The following is a 17,474-nucleotide window of genomic DNA, read 5'->3' as shown; positions in this document are numbered from 1 at the left end:
GGAAGGGAAGTGGTCTCAGTAGCTGTCCAGGAATCCCCGGGGACTGGCATCTCTGTCCCTTAGGGGTTAAGACCCACGATGAAATCGCTCTCAGACCCATTTTATGCAACATGGAATAATGCAAATTTGAAACAGTGTGGTGTCCTTAAACTCTCAACAACGTCTTGCTTTTTGCACAAAATGTGAAATGATATGAAGAAATATTCCCCAATTTAGAACAATCTGTCAAGAACTTGCATAATTTCAAAGCTGGGGTTGGGCGGAGAGCTGTGTAAACTTAAGCTGTCGCCACGTGGGGGCGCCACTTTGGCTCAGTGAAGCCCGAGACCTGTCAATCTCCAGTCTGGAGTGAACCGTCTGGCTGTTTTACAGGCATCCAAACTTCTGCTTTTGGCTACAAGTGTCCTGGTATTTCAACAGTCACTGTGTCTATAATTTAAGATCTTTTAAAAATCTCCTATAACAATGTCACTCAAGGGTTCTTTGCGTGGCAGAAATGGCCCTGAAAATCAACAATTTCTGAACAGAAGTTTGATGTAAAGAAATAGTTATAAATTAGCAGCAGCCGTGACTCAATGTGCTCCCAATAAAGAACTGCTGAGAGATTGGGAAGGAGGAGGTAGGGGTGGATGGAGAAGGAAGACGATACAGGGTAGTGACTGGGAGAACCGCTGGGGCTGAACCCTGGCTGGGTGCTAGGGCAAGTCCCTTTCCCCTCCCATACCTCCATTTCCCCATCTGTAAAGTGGAAATATTGACAGTACCCACATTATATGGTGGTTGTAAACACTGAATGAGTTAACACATATAAAATGTGTAGAGGCCGAGCATGGTGGCTCACACATATAATCCCAGCATTTTGGGAGGCCAAGGCAGGAGGATCCCTTGAGGCCAGGAGTTTGAGACCAGCCTGGGCAACACAGCAGGACCTATCTCTACTAAAAAAGTTGGCTGGGCATGGTGGCCCACAACTGTAATCCCAGCACTTTGGGAAGCTAAGGCAGGAAGATCACTTGAGTTCGAAAGTTTGAGATCAGCCTGGGCAACACGGCAGAACTCTGTTTCTACAAAAAAATTTTAAAAATTAGCTGGGCATGGTGGTCTGTGTTTGTCGTCATAGCTTCTTGGGAGGCTAAGGCGGGAGGACTGCTTGAGCCCAGGAGTTTGAGGCTGCAGTGGGCTAAGATTGTGACACTGTACTCCAGCCTGGGTGACACAGCAAGAGACCCTGTGTCAAAAATAAATAAAATGCTTAGAACAGTGCTTGGTTGTGTAGTAAACAGGTGCTCAATACATCTTGAAACATTTTTTATTGATTGATCGATCATTTCATTGATTTTTTTTAAGAAACAGGGTCTCACTATGTTGCCCAGGCTGGACTCGAACTCCTGGGCTCAAAGTGATCCTCCCGCCCTCAGCCTCTTGAGTAGCTGGGACTATAGGTGCATGCCTCCATGCCCAGCTTAGTTGATGTTATTACAACTGGGGTGGCTTTAAGATCCCCCCCCCCAATACTCATAAAGCTAGGTAAGGATGCTGGAGGGATGGGAAAGGAGGTAGAAAAACAGCTGGTGACGTCGTTTTGAGACTGATGCTGCTAATAACATGCCGCTAAGCCATAATGGCTGTAGATTTATGCCTTCTGAGGCTGCATCCCCCTCAACTTGACATTAAAGCCTACGGGAAAACTCGTCTTGAAAAATGCAAGTTTTGAATGCTGTGAGGTCTTCAGACTCATCCTGTGCATGAGATGAGACTGATCTGATGTTCTTCAAAAGCGTTATCAGGAGCTAGGCATGGTGGCTCATGCCTGTAATCCTAGGACTTTGGGAGGCTGAGGTGGGTGGATCACTTGAGTTCAGGGGTTCGAGACCAACCTGGCCGACATCTCGAAACCCCATCTCTATTAGAAGTACAAAAATTAACCTGACGTGGTGGCACGCACTTGTAGTCCCAGCTACTTGGGAGGCTGAGGCATGAGAATCACTTGAACCTGGGCAGGCATGGTGGCTCACGCCTGTAATCCCAGCATTTTGGGAGGCCGAGGCAGGTGGATCACAAGGTCAGGAGATCAAGACCATCCTAGCTAACAAGGTGAAACCCCATCTCTACTAAAAAAAAATACAAAAAATTAGCCGGGCGTGGTGGCAGGCACCTGTAGTCCCAGCTACTCGGGAGGCTGAGGCAAGAGAATGGTGTGAACCCGGGAGGCAGAGCTTGCAGTGAGCGAGACTGCACCACTGCACTCCAGCCTGAGCGACAGAGCTAGACTCCATCTCGAAAAAAAAAAAAAAGGAGAATCACTTGAACCTTACCCAGTCTTGGGTATCCCTTTATCGCAACACAAAACAAACTAATACAGGTTGGGAGAAGGATGAATAACTAATTTGCACCACTGTTAAAAGGCAGAACCCCAACTAAGCCAGTAATGCTAAACTCTAAGTGGCACACTCTCCCAATCGCCAAGTGGGGCATCTCTGAGAGGCCTGTAAGAGCTCTGCACATTGTAGGCATTCAACATGTGCTTGTTGGACAAACAATCAACCAACTTGACTTTAATTCACTCTTCAGTGAGGGTCTTTCTGGCATTGCTTCAAAAGGCACCAGTCAGATTGTGCAGTTTTCCTAATCTTCACCAGCCCAGCCCAGCCAAGAAAAGTTGGGGGCCCACAGGACATGAGCGTATGTGACAATTAATGTTGTGTTCCCAAGATCACACACAGAGCACACACAAAGGGCCAGCTCATCTGCCACGTGCCAGTCCACAGAGGCAAGTCCCATGGGTCTTGGCTCAAATGTCACAGTAGGAACAGCACTGCAAAGCCCATACGCTTGACATTTCTACTTCCTGTCTGTTTGATAACATGCAGCTGCCCACTTGGTAAATAAATCTGGGGAAAACACAAAGCTGTAAATTTACTTTCTGAATGATTTAGCCATCTTCCCTTTACAGATTTCTCTTACCGTTTTGCATTATGCTCAGTGTCAAAAATGTATTAAGCACTGCCCAGTGTTCAAAAGAGACCTCATTCATCCTGGGAAGCACAAAGGTCATGCACAGCTGTTCAGTCTGTAGACTGCACAACCCTAGGTGGTGCCATTCATAATGGCCACCATGTGAATGGCACCACCTGGAGTTTTGTGGTGTATTGGCCCTGCTGAGAAAGTTCCAGTCCACTTCTCTACTAGTGGCAAAACCAAAAGAAGTGTCTTCCCAGAGGGTCCCAGCCCCCCTTGCCCCTGCTTACACAAAGGGTCAGCAGCAGTCAAGGCAAAACGCAACTGTCCTCCAGCTCAGCATGAGAACCTAGGCTGTGCATCTGTAACACTCAACATTTGGATATCTAGGGGGCAAACAGGTACCTGGCTGTGATATTCAACACCTATGAGGGGTCTCCGCTGGTGTAGAAGAAAATCCAAACTCCTTACTCCGGCATTCAAGACCCAACTCAACCTGAGCTTGCAGGTTGCCGCAGCTCTTCCTAGATGTAGTTGTGGCCTGAATCCTACAGGTGTGTGTAGAGTTGAGATTTTTGGTGAAAGCAATCATTAATCAAGCGATAATTCACAGCCGGGTGCCGTGGCTCTCATCTGTAATCCCGGTGCTTTGGGAGGCTGAGGTGGGAGGACTGCTTGAGGTCAGGAGTTTAAGACCAGCCTGGGCAACACGATGAGACCCCTATCTCTACAAGGGGTGATGTCTGCCCACCTCTCTAGTCAATTTCCTCCTCTCTAGTCACAACACTCCAATTGTCTATTACAGAGGTCTGCAAACTACAAAGCCAAATTCACTGCCTGATTTTGTAAATGAAGTGTTAATGAAACACAGATGTGCCCATTCATTTACTGTCTACAGCTGCTTTTGCATAACAATGGTAGAAATAAGTAGCTGCAACAGAGACCATATGGCCCATGAGGTTAATATGTTTATTATTTGGTCCTTTAAAAGTTTGCTAACCCCTGGTCTAGTAGTTTAGTTCATGTTTCTGGTGGAAATGACCATTTCCCTGGTTTCCTGGGTGGGCAGATAACTGGCATGATTCTAGCACCATTTCCTCCAAGTGAAAGTGATTGGTACATAACCCAAGCCAGGCTAATAAGAGTCTTTCCTTGTTTTGTTTTGTTTGTTTGTTTGTTCGTTTTTTATGCAACTGCAACAGAATGCAAGTCTAGTGCTGCCACATGGAGAAAACAAGCTTAACAATGAAGCCAATACAGAAGAAACAGAGAAAGAAAGAGAGAGAGAGAAAGGCTCTGATGACATGATTTCTGCTCCTGGATCCAGCTATGCCTGAAGCCATCATTCCTGATTCTTTCATGACAAGGTCTTATGCAGGACAGTCATATATGGAATGCAGGGTGTAAATGTACAACTCTAGGGGGCAACCTGACTTACATACCTGCCTTACCTCCTACATGAGACTGAAAATTCCCTGAGCATGGTCACAGGACCCTATCTAGCCGTGTATATACCACAGCGCCTGGCACACTGTACTTAAGAAATAACTACAAAGGGAACTGAGATTAACTTTTCAACTGACGATTGGCACTTTCAGGATGCAAGTTCTGCCTGTAGGGTAGTCTGTCAGTCAACAACTTTTTCTGAGTGAACAAGACAGGCAAAACTCCCTGCCCACATGGAAATAGCATTCTTGTGAGCATAGCTTTAAGGACATTAGATGGACTGAACTAACTTCTGCTACATAGACCAGTAGAATCCTTTTTTTTTTTTTTTTTTTGAAGTCTTGCTCTGTTGCTCAAGCTGGAGTGCAGCGGCATGATTATAGCTCACTGCAGCCCTGACTTTCCAGGCTCAAACGATCCTTCCACCTCAGCCTCCCGAAGAACTGGAACTCTAGGCACCAACGTGCCCAGCTAATTTTTAAAATTTTTGTAGAGATAGGGGTCTCATCGTGTTGCCCAGGCTGGTCTTAAACTCCTGACCTCAAGCAGTCCTCCCACCTCAGCCTCCCAAAGCGCTGGGATTACAGATGAGAGCCACGGCACCTGGCTGTGAATTATCTCTTGATTGATGAGTTGCTTTCACCAAAAAGCTCAACTCTACACACACCTGCAGGATTCAGGCCACAACTTACGAATAATGAATAATGGAAGAGTTCTTTAACATTGTGTTTATATCAGTTTAATTAATCTCTATTGATACCTAATACTGACAGAAATAAATGCTCATAAAACTTTTACTCTGTGCTAAGCATATTATATGCATATCTCATTTATTTATTTATGTATTTATTTTTGAAACAGGGTCTCATTCTTTCCCAGGCTGGAGTGCAGTGGCGCAATCACAGCTCACTGTAGCCTCAATCTCCTAGGCTCAAGCGATCCTCCCACCTCAGCCTCCAGAGTAGCTGGGGCCACAGGCACACATCACCACATCCAGCTAATTTTTTGATGTTTTGTTGAGATGGGGCGTGGGGGGTCTCACTATGTGGCCCAGGCTGGTCTTGAAATCCTGAGCTCAAGTGATCCGCCTGCCTCAGCCTCCCAAAATGCTGGGATTACAGGCATGAGCCACTGTGCCCAGCCAGAGTTACTTACATGTATAATCACCAACAAATTATCAAGCATTCCTAACTACTTTTCCACATTCCAAATTCATTGACTCCCTGCAACAACTCTGAGAGAGTTATCATCCCATTTCACAGATGGGAAATCAAGGCACACAGAGATCAAACCACTTGCCTAAGGTCACAGAACTAGAAATAGTAGTTGAGATCACAGAGCCTGGATACAGAGCCATTTTGCTATGGAAATATTTGATACTTGCTTCTAAGAAGAGAAAATGAGAGGCATGAGGCATGAGCCCCCAACTTGGAGGGAAAGATGGGACACCAGAGACTTTTGGAATCTCAGGCCAAGGACTGAGCTGAAACAGCGCTGCCTCCTTCCACTCTGCCAGGCTCCAGCTGTGGGTCCTGGCCGCTGTCTCTCTCCCTCTCTGAGCCCGCCCCTCCAAATCATGACAAGCGCACTTGATGACTTCTTGATCCTTCCCAGCACCGACCTTCTTGACTGTACCCAGGCACTCGGACCATGTCCCTCTCTCAGTCACAGAGAGGTGGACCAGGCACGTGGCTGAGAAGCTTCAAAACTGTGTTCCCAAAATATCTGAGCGACTGGCAGATGGAGATGTTGTATGCAGGCGCGGGAGGAGAGCGAATTAGAAATAAAACGAAAGATGCCAGAGAGAACATAAACAGCGTTGGAGGACAGGATGGAGCCTGGAGGTGCTTTTCTGCTTCCCTGTTTCTGAAGTTCTTGTTCGGAGCAGCAAAAAGGCACTTGTTTGTTCATTCCGTCTACCCTTCCATGCAACGGATATTTATCGAGCCTTTACTATGTGCAGGCCCTGGGCTGGGTGCTAGGGAATCTTGTCACGCTGACTTGGATGGAAACCCTCAGAATGCGGTCAGCCCCTGAACAATACAGAGGCTCACAGATCTCCTTTTCTGCTTGAAACAACACTCCACGTGACTAAAAATGCCCACACACTTAGCATTACACGGTTCACATCTCAGAAGGCCCGATGTGCCACTAGGTGAACTAAAACCACACCACCAGCTGGTCTCGCCAGCTTGCCGAACAAAATGAGGGGTACAAAACATATCCCCAGTCTGCAGCAAAGTTGCCCTTGGAAACTCAGCCTGCTTCTCTTTCATGCCCCCAAATCCTCCCTCCCGTGGCCCAGACCCCCAACCCCCCTTCTCAGAAAAAAGGAAAAGTCTTGAAATTGATTTCAGAGAAGTTCAGAGCAGTTTTACTTACAGCCAGGGAGGGGTCTGAGCAGGGAAAGGTCCCAGAATTTCAACTTCATCCTCACTTGACTGGCAACAGCTGGACTCGTAGCACTTCTGACAGCAGTGCCGGCAGGTCCATCTGCACAGCAGCAGATCAGAGATTCTAGAAAGAAAACCCTGAGGCCATTGGGGGAGGCAGGCGGGGGGATAGGGGGAGAGGGGAGGTGGGCAGGGTGGGGAAGAGGAAGAGGAGAAACAACACCCAAAATTACAGGCAGCCGATCTCGGATGAGAAATAGACATTCAGGAGTTCTGGCTCTGCTGCTGAGTACTTAGAACAAAATGTTTTCCATTTCTATTTACCAACTGCAGGCACAAAGATAGCAAACATCAACTCACTGGAGCCGTTAGTAGCAAGCAAAACATTTGCAGGTATTTTCTTTTGTAGTTTATGTGAACGTCTTTCTTGACATGTGGGTGGTTTATACAACATCATAAGGGCTATACAGGATGTTCAAAACATAATGAATATTACTGTGTCTTCTTGAAAGCGGGGACAAAATATTAAAAAAAAATCTCGGTGACATGAAACAGACAGAGATAATGAAACGGAATAAGTAGGGGTAGAGAGGGAAACTTGTCTTGTCGACTGGTGTCTTTTCAAAACCGGGATCTCCTTTCGGTAGAAAGGAATGGAAACTGTGCTGTTATTAACACCAGGTTATTGTTGAATATTCAATGTCCCCACAGCCCCACATAAGACTCCAAAATGAAAGTCAGGCATTTCTTGATTAGAAACCAGACCAAAGAAATCATCAAATGAACCCACCTCGTTTAATGGTTCCAACTGCCCTTTTAAGATCCACGATGAAGCCAAGGGCGTAAGGGAACGAAGGGGTTAAAGAAAGAGAGACGAGACCAGTTTAGCAACATTCCAGCAGCTCAAAACAAATTACAAAAAAAAAAAAAGAAGCCCTGCATATTTCCACTTACCATCCTGGGAAGGGAGCTGACTTCCTAACATCCTAACAAGGTGTTGCTATTTTCAGGGCTGCTGGTAGCCTCCTGGTTAACCAACACCAAATAAATGGGAAACTTTAGCATTTCGATTTGATTTGCACCGTATGCTGTTATGAATCAGAGCGGGCGGATAGATAGTCATGCTATCCAATGCAGCCACACTTCAGGAGAAGAGCAAACCTTCCTATACAGAAATAGCCATGTAGCCAACCCAAAAGGACATGATTAGCTAACATGCAGGCAGGCACACGGTGGATGTTACTTGGCTCCCCCGCCCTCCCCGAGGCCCTACCTTCCAATTCTGCTCCAATGGTGATGGTGGGGTGTTTCCTATCACCACCCACAAATAGAGGGAACTAAAAAGGAAGCCCTAATCTGGTCCTCTTGAGGAAGGAGGTCCTCCCTTCCTGTTGTGGCCCCACCCCGCCTCCCCATCTTCGTCTCCTGGGTTCTCAGGACACAGACTCCCTCCTTCTCTTTAAAATGGTTTTCCAAATGGGCCAAGTAGACTAGATAGGTTAGAAGTACCGCATCCCAACCTCAGGCATGTCCCAGAGGTGAACTGAGGTGGGATTCAAACTCAGAACTTTAAATCAAGGGGGAGAAAGTTATTATCTTTTTTCCGATTCTCCTTCAAGGAGGAGAAAGTCTCAGTTTGGTACCACTACATGTTAACATCTTTTACCACTTACCAGTTTCCACCCTCCCCCATCCCCTTTCTTTTAAACAAAGTAGATCTTGTCCAGAGCCTTGGAGACAGTCATGTCCACCTAGAATTCAATAATGTGGCATTATTCCCATTGCATTTATTCTTCTAGTTGCCTTCTGCCCATATTACATGGTCTTGGTTTCCTATGTTTCCTTTTCATATGATTTTTTTAAAGTAAAAATAAAAGTGAGCCCATTTATAGAAAAAAAATTAAGTTAATAATAGCATAGGTAGGGCTGGGCACAGTGGCTGATGCCTATAATCATGGTACTTTGGGAGGCCAAGGCGGGTGGATCACCTGAGGTCAGGAGTTTGAGACCAGCCTGGCCAACATGGTGAAACCCCCTCTCTTCTAAAAATACAAAAAATTAGCCAGGCACGGTGGCAGGTGCCTGTAATCCCAGCTGCTGGGGAGGCTGAGGCAGGAGAATCACTTGAACCTGGGAAGCAGAGATTGCAGTGAGCTGAGATTGCACCACTGCACTCCAGCCTGGGCGACAGAGTGAGACTCTGTCTAAAATAATAATAATCATAATCATCATCATCATCATAGTACAGGTGGTACGTGGCTTGTGAAAAAATCAAAATCCTCAAAGTGGTAAGGGAATAACAACAGCTTGGGAAATGGTCAAAGGCACTTATCAAAAAATCTCTAAAGCCAAAACTCAAACCATACACAGAACAAGACCCAAAGGTGCTGAGGGGCCATGCAACAAGCTAAGCCAGGAAGTACTAGAGTCCTAGTCTCACCATTGACTGATCGTGTGACTTGGGCAAGTCAGGGGGCCTCTCTGAGCCTCGGTTACCTCTTCTTTAGTGGAAAGGCTACTCTATACCTCAAAGGTGTGCTGTTGAGGTGGCACAGGACACTGCCTATGCAAACACTTGCATGCGGTCCAGCTGAAAAATCAAATGCACCCTTTCTGTGATGAGAATTAGGTGACTGTCAAGACCTAGTGGAACCCAGTAGGCACTGGGTATTGTCCTGGCAGGTACAGCAGGGCACAAAACAGCAAAATATTATACCCTCATAGGGCTTACATGAAAAAGTGCTTTCGAATGTTTAGGATAAAGTGATACTTTTTCATAATAATTCATGACCATTTTCTGAATATAGGGAAGCATTTCCTAGACATGTGGTGGTCAAAAGAGGCCATTTATGAAACCAAAGCGAACAGAGACAAGGCCACCTCATGGCCCTGCTGAAAACCAGCCTCCCCAGCTTTCTCAAAGCCCAACTGCAAGATGAGTGTCAAGGAGCAGAGAGAAACCAAAGAAGATGGAACAGGGTGCCCTGACGTTCCCAGGCATGCTGAGTCCTTCCGGCATTGGGTCTCCTGGGCTTACGTGTTTGACACCGATGGAGGAGAACCAATGCACACCGGAAAGAAAGAGGAAGAAAGACAACCCATGCATTCTAAACAGAGGTGGGCAAACTAAGGCTGGCAGATCAAAACCAGCCCCCGCAGCCTGTTTTGCTACAGCCCTTGAGCTAAGAATAATTTGTACGTTTTTAAAAGGTTGAAAAAAAAAAAAGATGAATGCCTCTTGACTCGTGCAAAGTATACAAAATTCAAATTGTGGTGCCTGCAAATAAAGTTTTATTGGAACACAGCCACGCCCACTCATTTACTACTGTCTATAGCAGTTTTGCTGCTATAGTCAGAGTGGAATAGTTGTGACAGAGACCATGTGAGCCTCCAAGAGAAAAAAAATAGTATCTCGCACTTGACAGGACAAAAAAGTTTAACACCTTGTTCTAGAAGGAAAACCAAGATCTCTGGGTCATTGTCATATGAGATGCTTAACATATCTACCACAGTCCCCCCTTGAGATCCCACCTTGACCCCTAAGCAGCTGTGTGGCCTTGGGCAAGTCACTTAATTTCTCTGTGCTGAAGGCGGCCATTAAGAACCCCAGGAGCCGGTAATCATGTTCATTTCTCACTAAACTGTGCACTCAGAGGGGCAGAACTGTGCTGTTTTCATCACTGTATCCCCAGTGCCAGCACTTAGTAGGCGGTCGCCCAAGTGTTTGTTGGGCAACTATTGAATAGTCCCTGGACAACATTCAGCACACAGTGGGTAGACAGTAATGTGACCTTCATTGAACTTGAAAAGAGAAACTGGCGATTCCACGAAAGGGAAGCCAATCCAGGGAATCTAAGGCAGGAGACGAATGGAAGAGGCTCCGCCAGGTGACACAGCACAGAGTTCCCGGCAAGCTGAAGCATGTGAGGACACGATGAGGGGATATGTGAGCCAGAGGGGAATGGGAGGACCAGCAGCACCCCTAGCTGTGGCTGAGGGGACAAGATGTGAGCCAAGATGCACCCTGGACGTGGGAGTCTGTAAGCTTCTCTGCCCAGCTCAGAGGCGCCAGCACCAGAAGCAGCAGCTCAACGGGTCTCACTGCGGGTCTGCCTGCTTGACCTTGGCGCTGACCTGCAGTCACTTCCCTTCTTGCAGAGGAGAAAGGTCTTTTCATCAAGAAGCCCGGCCCACGCCTCCGCCCCCTCCCCCAAAAAAAGGCTGCTTAGAAATTATTTCAGAATTATTTCAGCCCAAGGATTCTTGGGGGACGTTTCTTCAAGGTGAAGAGGGTCCACATCTCCCAGACCCCAGTGCAGCGGAGTAAAGTAACAGGCTCCCTTCTCTTCACCAGCGCACCTCTGGCCTCCGGGTGTCCCCCACCCCTCAGCACCCAGTGCCCAGGAGAGACGACGTCCTTGTCCCTCCTGGTCGGAACAGCTGCCTCAGGCTCGCTCCGCCGGCCAATTAGCCGGAGCCGTCACCACGGCAACGGCAGCTGGCGGGCCGGGCGGCTGGCGCGCCCCGGGCCGCCCTCCCCACGGCCCCTCCCCTGGGGTGGGGTGCCAAGGAGAGGGAGGGGGCAGGGGAGAAGAAAAGTCCGCCCCACCCCCCATTCCCTCCCCAAGAGGCAAGGGCGCGCGTTGCAGAGTACACATAGGACCCTCCATCCCGGGGTTTGGGGGTCCCCAGTCTCTCCTCCTGGGGCGCACCCCTGTTGCTGCACAGGTTGCCCGCGCACGGGCACCCTTTTTCTCGAAGCAAGTTTGTGGGAGCCTAGCCGTGGGCCCTCTCTTCCCCGCGCTCCCAGCCGGAGGGGGCGCGGCACCCCCTACCCGCACCCTGGACCTTGCCCCCAGCCTCAGCCCTACCTGGATGTACGCCATTTTCGCCCGCGCGCACTCACTCCGGCCCGGGCATGGCGCCGCCACGGCCACTTTGCCCTCGCCAACAGCGGAGGGGGAAGAAAGCAAAGGGGGAAAGGAAGAAAAAGGCAGCCGGTGGCCCCAGACGTGACTGGCGTGGCTGATGAGCGGCGCCCGCCCCTCCGCCGGCCGCCCCGTCCTTGCCTTTCCCTGCGTTCCGGCTCTCGGAATCGGGGCCGCCTCCCCGGTTCGGAGAGATTCGGCGCCCAGGGCCCCCGCCTCGGCCTCCCTCGCTGTCCCGTGCTCCCCCCCGAGGCGCTCCCCAGGCTGGAATAAGGCCGGGGCGCCTGGGCAAGGAGCCCGGGTCAGCTGCGGGGACTGCAGCGACCCCAGCGCAGGCGGGGCCGGAGACGCTGGGGCCCGAGCGCGCGGGAGGCGGGGGATGGGATGGGGATGGGGAAGGGGGTGGGAGGGGGCGGTACACAGGTCAGCCCATCCTGCTGGCACGGGGGCTGGCACCTACCGAAAGCAGCGCCCCCGGGGCAGCCGTGGAGCCGAGGGGACACAGGGCATCCTGCCATGAAGTCTGCAGCAGGGAGGGTCCTTCCCATCCAGCCCTCTCCCCAAACTGGGTTGGAAAAACTTTATTCGCGCCCCACCCGACGCGCCTAGTACGGTTGCGGTGAGGCTTGCAGAGGCTGCTTGGATGGGAGCCTCAAGTTAAGGTGGGCGTAGGGCGTCCCAAACGGAGGTGCTGCGTCCAGGGCTGCAGGGGGCGCGCGGAGGGAGCTGAGCGCCCCTTTACCCTAAACCTGCCGGAGTTGCTCCCTGGACGCAACAGGTCTAGCGCGGGGCGGCCCGGCAGCGCCACCCAGCGTCGTGTCCGGCCTCGTGCGCTCCTCTGCCCACCGGCAGGCGGCCGCCAGCGAGCGTGCGCCCCGGGGCGTGTCCACCGCCGCCCTCCTGCCTGTCCTCGTGGCTGGGGCGCCCTGGACCCACAGGCCTCCGTCAAACCTCCCAGCCCAAGGCCTCTGGCTCTCCACTCAGAGATTCGAGGTGGAACATTGCCCTCCGCTGGATTTCTTTTTTATTTTATTTTATTTTGTTTTATTTTATTTTATTATTTTATTTTATTTTATAGTATTGTATTTTTGACACAGATAGTCACTCTGTCACCCAGGCTGGAGTGCAGTGCGGTAATCTTGGCTCACTGCAACCTCCGCCTCCCAGGTTCAAGGGATTCTAGTGCCTCAGCCTCCCGAGTAGCTGGGACTAAAGGCGCATGCCACCACGCCCACTAATTTTTGTATTTTTAGTAGAGAAAGGGATTCACCATGTGGGCCAGGCTGGTCTCGAACTCCTGGCCTCAAGTGATCTGCCTGCCTCGGCCTCCCAAAGTGCTGGGATTACGGGCGTGAGCCACTGCGCCAGGCTGGATTTCTTTTTAATATGCCCAGTCATCTCCTGCTGCTGAGCACCAGCTTATCAGCCTTTTAATTTTAACCTCCCAGTGCCTCTTTTTCCTCAGTAAAAACAGGAGAAAATCTCCGCCCTGCCTATCCTCCAGGGCTGATTTGTGGGAATAAATGAGAAAATGAATATGGGAGTAACAAACAAAAGATGGATATTCAGATGCATATATTTTTTGTCTAAAAATCTAGCAGACCTATACATTTTTTAGTATGATATATTTAGTTTGTAGCATATAGCACATAACACATATTGAGTGCTTATGATTCTGCAGGCATAGAAGCCTCAACACTTCACAAGCATTATTTCATTTCAGCCTGCAGTGCCTTGATCACTTCTATCAGCTAGCAGCCTGTCCAGCCAGAGTAGGCACTCAGTAATTGTTTTTGTTGCCCTTATTCACTCTGCCTCCTGAGGGAGGTGCTATGATTATCTCCAATTTATGAGGGACTGGAGTCCAGACAGGTAAAGCCTCTACGAAGGCCTGACAGCTGGTAGCCCGGGGCACTGACCTTTGAACCCACAAGTCCAGCAGTGAACCCAAAGTGGCCACTCCTAACCACTTTGTGGTATTTATCCACAATCTTTCTCCAGCACTGATGGCAAGGCATGCCAGGTGGGGAGTAGGCCTCACAGAGGAGAATGCCTATTGGGACGGGTGCTCCTTGGGGGCACTTGAGGGAGTTTGAGGAATTTGCTAGGTGTTCCCATAAGTAAAAATAGTTAACCCTTTTTGACCTGAGGTCAGAAGTTCGAGACCAGCCTGGCCAACGTGGCGAAACTCCGTCTCTACTAAAAATACAAAAATTAGCCAGGCATGGTGGCAGGTGCCTGTAATCCCAACTACTCAGGAGGCTGAGGCTAGAAGAATTGCTTGAACCTGGGAGGTGGAGGTTGCAGTGAGCTGAGATCATGCCACTGCATTCCAGCCTGGGTGACAGAATGAGATACCATCTCAAAAAAAAAAAGTTAACCCTGTTTGAGGTCTGTGTGCCAGGCACTGTTTTCAGCCCTTTACACAAATTTCGATCTTTTAATTCTCTGATTACCATGAGGTAGGCACTAGTACTATCCCACTCTTTAGGTGAGAAAAAAAGAGGCATAAAGAGGTGAAGTTGGCCAGGCATGGTGGCTCATGCCTGTAATCCCAGCACTTTGGGAGGCCAAAGTGAGTGGATCACTTGAGGCCAGGAGTTCAAGACCAGCCTGGCAACATGGTGAAACCCTACAAAAAGTTTCTTTACAAAATACAAAAATTAGCCCGGCATTGGTGGCTCACACCTGTAGTCCCAGCTACTTGGGAGGCTGAGGCTGGAGAACCGCTTGAGCCCAAGAGATTGAGGCTATGGTGAGCTGAGATCACACCATTGCACTCCAGCCTGCATGACAGAGTAAGACTCCATCTCAAAAAAAAAAAAAAGTCATTTGCCCGAGGTGTATCATGCCAGACCACTGTTAACTCCTATAGGAATGGTACCATGTCCAGGAGGCCAAAAAAGAGACCTAGAGACAATGAACGAGACATAGGGTTTATTGGGGGAACTTACATACAGGGACAATCCAGTGGCAGCTGGCTGGACAGGAGAACCTCTATTGTTTATATAAAAGGATGCAGATTATGTAGCATTTTCACTTAGCACCCTCCACCTAGCAACTTCCCTTTAGCCCTTTAACCCAAAACAAAGGGCCTCGATTCTTTATATAAAAAGCATGTTTATATAAAAAGCACGCAGTTTATGTAACATTTTCGCTTAGCACCTTCTATCTAAGGAACTTCCTTTTGGCTCTTTAACCAAGGGTTTTGGCTCTTTAACCCAAAACCAAGGGCCTCAATTGCCTGTACAGCCTGCATTCCAAGTGATAGGCAGGGGACCCAGACATCCTTCATAGATAAGGAGTGAATCTCCAGGTTGGCCACTCCCGGATTCCTTAGCTCTGAACTGTGAATACACATTCTTCTTAGACCATAGGGTCATTCACAGGGTAAGCTAAGTTCAATTATTGCCGTCAGATGTGTCTGCCCTGCAGGGTGTGTATGGCTTCCAGGAGCTGGGATTCAAACCCAGACCTGAATCCTTTCCCTAGCCCCTGCACCATGTTGCCTAATAATGCCTGATCTTGGAGGAGGAGGATGACCCCGTCCCCAGAATATTTTGGTACCTTAATCCCTTATGACCTGAAACTGTCCAAGAATACTAAGCACCTCTCAAGCAAAAGAAGAGGTTATTTAAAATGTGGATAATAGAACTTGCCTCTGGTATTATGAAATGCTTTAAATGTATGCAAAGCACCTGGCAAAATAGGTGTTTGATAAATGCTTGTTGAATGAGCAAATGGGTTGCAACAACAGCTAACATGGACCCTTTCAACTCTCAGCCAACTGGTTATTATGATTGAGTGCTAAGCCCTTCACATTCGTTTTTGTTTCATCCCTACCGGAGCCTTACAAGGTGGGTACTGTCATCGTCCCCAGTTTATGGGTGAGGAAACTGAAGTCCTGAGATGAGAAGCAAAGTGAGTTGCCCAAGATAAACAGGTGACAAGAGACAGGGACAGGATAAAAATGCAGATCTGGTTAGCAATAAAAGCTCAACTCATCATGGCTGCACCATCGTCAGATGAAAGAATGGACGAGAAACCGGTTTAAGTCCTTCATCAGGGGAGTGTCAGATGAGTTCCAGGATCCCACTGTTTTGCAAGCCTCTCCTGCCTTTCACGGGGACCTGAAGTCCAGCTTTCCAATGTAACTTGGACTCAGATCAAGGCTGTGCCTGCAAAACTGGCGCCTTTACAGATCTCAATGAAGAAGGCCCCAATCTAGGAGGTAGACAAATGCATGGAATTATATGTGACCTGTGGTGTGATAAAGGGAGGCTCAGGGGACTGTGGGGTTACAGGTGAGGTGCGCCAACCTAGTGTGATGAAGGATCACAGAAGGTTTCCCAGAGGGGCTGACATTAAGCTGAGTTCCAAAGAACCAAAGATGAGGAGTGGTGCTTATTTGGAAGGTCCATGAACTTAGAAAGAAAAAAAGTTACCTCGCCATTGTCACCAACCTCCTTCTGAAATTTAGTGTTTCCTTCCATTATGAATGCAGGCAACCAACCAAAACAAGCTTAGCACTTACTCAGGACTTTGTCACCAACAAAGATCATGTGTAGTCTATCTCATTACACTTGCAGTTGTTGCAAATGACTTGAAATTTCATTTATGTTCTTTACTGCTTGAAAATTACAAATAGTTATTAGGCCCACCTCTAAATCATCTATTTAATGTGTTAACAAAGAAGCAAAGACATGACCATATTTAAATTTGTTTAAATATTTTGATAACTGTATATCAGTCTTCATTATAATTTCATTATCAATCTATGTATTCTATTCTATGATTCTAAAAACATTATTCCGAGAGGGCTCTATAGGCTTTGATGGACTGCTCAGGGTTTTATGACACAGAAAGTAGTAAGAAAGCCCTGAAGGTAGCCTCTGCATTAGCTTAGAGTTGAGAATGGGAACTGGGGAGAGGCGGGTGCCAGGTGTGGCTCCACAGGTAGCAGATGCCAGATGTCAGGTGGCCTCCTAATTTACCCCATGGAAAAGCAGAGAGGACTGTGATCAGAAAGATTTTGGCAGGGCTGTGTGCATGTCTGTCTGTCTGTCTACCTGGCTGTCTTTGGACATGGAGCAGACAAGCCTGGAGGCAAGGAGGCCAGTGAGGAGATGGTTGCAACAACCTAGGTGAGAAGTAATGTGAGTCTGAACCAAGATAATGTCAGTGAGCCAATGGCAGTGCCAGAGTGAGAGGTGATGAGGTCATGGAAGGCAAGGAAGGCTAGAGAGATGCAGGTGTGCTGCAGGAGGAGGAGGGGTTTGTGTCTGGATATGTTGAGTCTCAGGTATGTATTATCTAGGGTTCCTGGAAGAAGTCCAATTCAATCCAACTTGGGCAGAAAAGAATTTATGGGCTCATTAACTGAAAAGTCCAAGAGCAAATCCTGCGGGCATGGCTGGAAACAGGGATGCAACTGAAGTCATAAGCGCTCACTCTCTATATATATATATCCTACCTCTTTACAGCGTCTCTCTGAAAATCAGGGGTTTTTTTTCTTCCTAGAGTAAGTTTGCTTTACATGGCAGGAAAATGGCCACTAGTGATCTTAAGTTTATATTCTTACAGTTTATGCTCCAAAAAGAAAAAACTTTTTTTTTTTTTTGAGATAGAGTCTTGCTCTGTTGCCCAGGCTGGAGTGCAGTGATCTCAGTGCATGATCTCAGCTCACTGCAACCTCCACCTCCCAGGTTCAAGCAATTCTCCTGCCTTCACCCCCCAAGTAGCTGGGATT

General features: G+C 48.4%; 1 protein-coding gene across 6 annotated transcripts in view; it reads right to left on the bottom strand.

Moving 5' to 3' along the window:
* SYT17 (synaptotagmin 17) overlaps nt 1-12,090 on the bottom strand; it is a 95,760-nt gene extending 83,670 nt beyond the window's left edge. Inside the window, exons 1-3 of one of the 6 annotated variants that reach the window (XM_055252883.2) lie at nt 11,669-12,090; nt 7,588-7,605; nt 6,787-6,935 (exon numbers count right to left, since the gene is read on the bottom strand). In XM_055252883.2, coding sequence (XP_055108858.2) covers nt 6,787-6,935; nt 7,588-7,605; nt 11,669-11,683 — 182 coding nt within the window. In that variant the 5' untranslated portion in view covers nt 11,684-12,090. Of the gene's footprint in view, nt 1-6,786; nt 6,936-7,587; nt 7,611-7,751; nt 8,032-11,668 lie in introns of those variants that run through there. The other 5 variants (XM_055252885.2, XM_055252886.2, XM_055252884.2 and 2 more) reach the window with 5 other exon arrangements.
* Nucleotides 12,091-17,474: the final 5,384 nt, after the last annotated feature.

The sequence above is a fragment of the Symphalangus syndactylus genome, chromosome 18 (assembly GCF_028878055.3).
Source record: "Symphalangus syndactylus isolate Jambi chromosome 18, NHGRI_mSymSyn1-v2.1_pri, whole genome shotgun sequence".
Lineage (NCBI taxonomy): Eukaryota > Metazoa > Chordata > Mammalia > Primates > Hylobatidae > Symphalangus > Symphalangus syndactylus.
This window is presented reverse-complemented; position numbering and strand designations above follow the sequence as displayed.